Source organism: Pinus tabuliformis, chromosome X (assembly GCF_031772625.1).
Source record: "Pinus tabuliformis cultivar Carrire ecotype Pingquan chromosome X, CPIR1, whole genome shotgun sequence".
NCBI lineage: Eukaryota > Viridiplantae > Streptophyta > Pinopsida > Pinales > Pinaceae > Pinus > Pinus tabuliformis.
In genome coordinates, this window is record NC_142308.1 from 1,112,611,523 (window position 1) to 1,112,614,164 (window position 2,642).

General features: G+C 42.1%; 1 protein-coding gene across 1 annotated transcript; it reads right to left on the reverse strand.

Moving 5' to 3' along the window:
• Window positions 1–2,030: 2,030 nt before the first annotated feature.
• Window positions 2,031–2,366, reverse strand: LOC149143699 (glutathione S-transferase U22-like). Its single transcript, XM_089451908.1, has one exon. The coding sequence runs from the start codon at window positions 2,364–2,366 to the stop codon at window positions 2,031–2,033; it is 336 nt and encodes a 111-aa protein (XP_089308034.1).
• Between the last annotated feature and the right edge of the window lie 276 nt (window positions 2,367–2,642).

Genomic DNA, 2,642 nt, shown 5'->3' on the forward strand with positions numbered 1-2,642 from the left:
GCATGTCCCAAAGTTGTGGCAATAACCAATGGCTAGAAACTAAGTTCGAGTGGCATGCATTTGAGCAACATAATTTGTCATTGCTTGAGGACAAGCAATGTTAGGAAGGGAGGACCATAATGTCCCCGAGAAGTTAATTGCCCAAGAGACAAAGTAGCCTATCAATTTGCGTAGGCTTTAGTCCTTGATAAAGGGGAAAACCCCAAAATACCCAATGTTTGGGCAACGAAGGGCAAGTTTTGGGGCCGCTGGGAAAAGAAACCCAAATTTGCGGTTTTGAGTGAACCTCACTCAATCAATTAAGGAGAAAAATCTCTTTAAGGAAATCTATAAATACAAGAGGGCTAGATTCATTTGGAACATCATGGGATTGGATCATTTTATCTCTGTCTTCTTTGATCATGAGGCTTTGAGGGTTTTAAGACCCCTTTTCTCCTATCAATTTCGGTGGTGAAAGATTCCACGCTAGTTGCTAAACTTATTTCTCTTTTTATCTTTTAGTTTCTGTTCTGGCAAGGCAAGGGATACTTCTGTCTGGGTCTATTAAGGGTTCATTGGTAAGGAGGAGGATGAAACAAGGAATCCACATTCCTTCTTGAGGTCAAAAAATTTCTTTAAGGCAACAAAGGTTAATTCTGAAGTAGGCCGAATCTGTCCATGAGCAAGGAATGTCTTTTCTGAAGTGGCTGAGGTATCTAAGGTTAATGAAACAAGTTTCCTGAGGTAGCCGCAAGACACTTGAGACCAAAGGTCGATTTTTTAAGGTTGGAACACGCAAAAGATTCATCCTATAGTAGACCAAATTTAGTCAGAACAACCTGAGGGCAAGTGTAGGAGGATTAAGGTAATTATCTAAAGCATAGATGTCTCCCTTGAAGCAGAATCCTCTTCGTTCTGAACCCCCTTTGGATGCTCGCTCTGGCCTGAAGTAGACTTGAAATATCTGGAGAACAATCCACTCGCTTTACGGTGGACTTCCTGAGAAAGCTGAGCTCCTGTATGACATTCAGAAGGGTCAATTGAAGTAGTGCAAAGGTCTTAAATTCTCTGAAAATTCTAGTGAGTACTGAAGCATTTCATAGGCCAAGGTTAGAAAGGGTTTGAATATCAGCCATGCAACCCCCTCTGTATAGTCTTCGTAGAAGGGTCTTTAAGTATTTTAATCAGTCTAGAATAGCTGGGATTGTGGTCAGATGTAGTGACTTGAACCCTGTCATAACTCAGGGCGTATTAAACACTACCAAAATTGTTGAGTTTTTTGTGGAATTATACTGTTGAATGATAGTGTTATATTGTTGGGTAATTGCATTGTTAAAGACAACACTTTCTTATCAATATTTCACCAAGACTCCGGGACGTGGAGACGCGGGTGTGGGGAGACGCACAAGGGGGACGTGGGGGAGTACCCTCAAATTTTAGGGAAATTTAAGGGGGACGGGTGTTGGAGTTAATGCTTACATTCCATATTTAAGAATTTGGTTTGTATTGGTTGAGAAATTCTCTCAACCTCTCTATCTAATTTGGGAATATGTTGGATCTCAGAAACTCTATTTAATAGAATAATCTGAATGTAAATCTGTGTGTGTGAGTGTGTTTGCACATAAACCATTTGTGCATAATATATGATTTGAGTTTCTGTAATTGTGTGTTTTAGCTATTTTTATCATGGTATCAGAGCTAGATCTAAACCTGTGTTGTGAGGAACCTGTGTTGTGAGAAGGTGCATCTGTATGTTAACCGGGCTGTTGCAACCTGAGTATTTTGGACAGAGCAACCTGCGTATGCAGCCGTAAGCCATCCCCGTAGTTCACTTATTTCAAGTCCATTTGTCCATTTATCGACCTATGTGCACAGGCTCGATATGAAGATCAGTCGGCCATGAATATGTGATGCAAAACTTTCATGGTTTCCTTATCGATGTGATCTATTTTGTAGGCGAGTTGGTTTTGATTTCAAATTAACCTGGGCCATGTTCTGCTCATAGAAATTCTTAATTCCGTCTGTGGCGTTTGAAACTGGGCGTTTCTCTGTTATGGGGTTACGTTAGTGTCAAGAAAGTCTGCCCAGAATCTTGCAAGGGCTCGGTCATATGGGTTTGACGGCATGAAGGAATTGGTGCCCGGCCAAACCTCGTCTATGTATTGGAGAATGATGAGAGATTCGCAGACAGGCTTACCGTTGTGGATGAGGACGGGTACTTTCTTATGAATCGGATTCATTTGCAGCAGCAGCTCAGACTTAGAGGCGAAATTCTCTTCCTGGGATTCATATCTCACATTTTTCTCTTCCAGTCCGATCAAAACTCGAATAGCAAAGGGACTGGGCCATTGGCTCAACACCTTCACCTGCTCTTCCCCTTCGCCCATTCTCGGCACCTGAAAATAATATGGAAATTACAGGAAGCAGGCAAGTATGAATGAATGACTAAATGCCCTTGCGTGCTTGCAGAAATTCTGTTGGATTACCCAGTATTCTGAGTATCTATCAGCGATCTCATCATGGCCCGTACTAATGGCTGGGGGTGTTCGTCGCCGAAATTAGTCTCAAATTCGGGGAGGACAGTGCATGAACATTTGAACACAGAGAGCCGTGTCTGATATTCACGGAGACAGCGATAAATGCGTTGTGATAGTCACTGTTAC

Coding starts and splice junctions, on each gene's coding strand:
- LOC149143699 (XM_089451908.1), bottom strand. CDS start 2,366: ATGGGCGAAGGGGAAGAGCAGGTGAAGGTGTTGAGCCAATGGCCCAGT.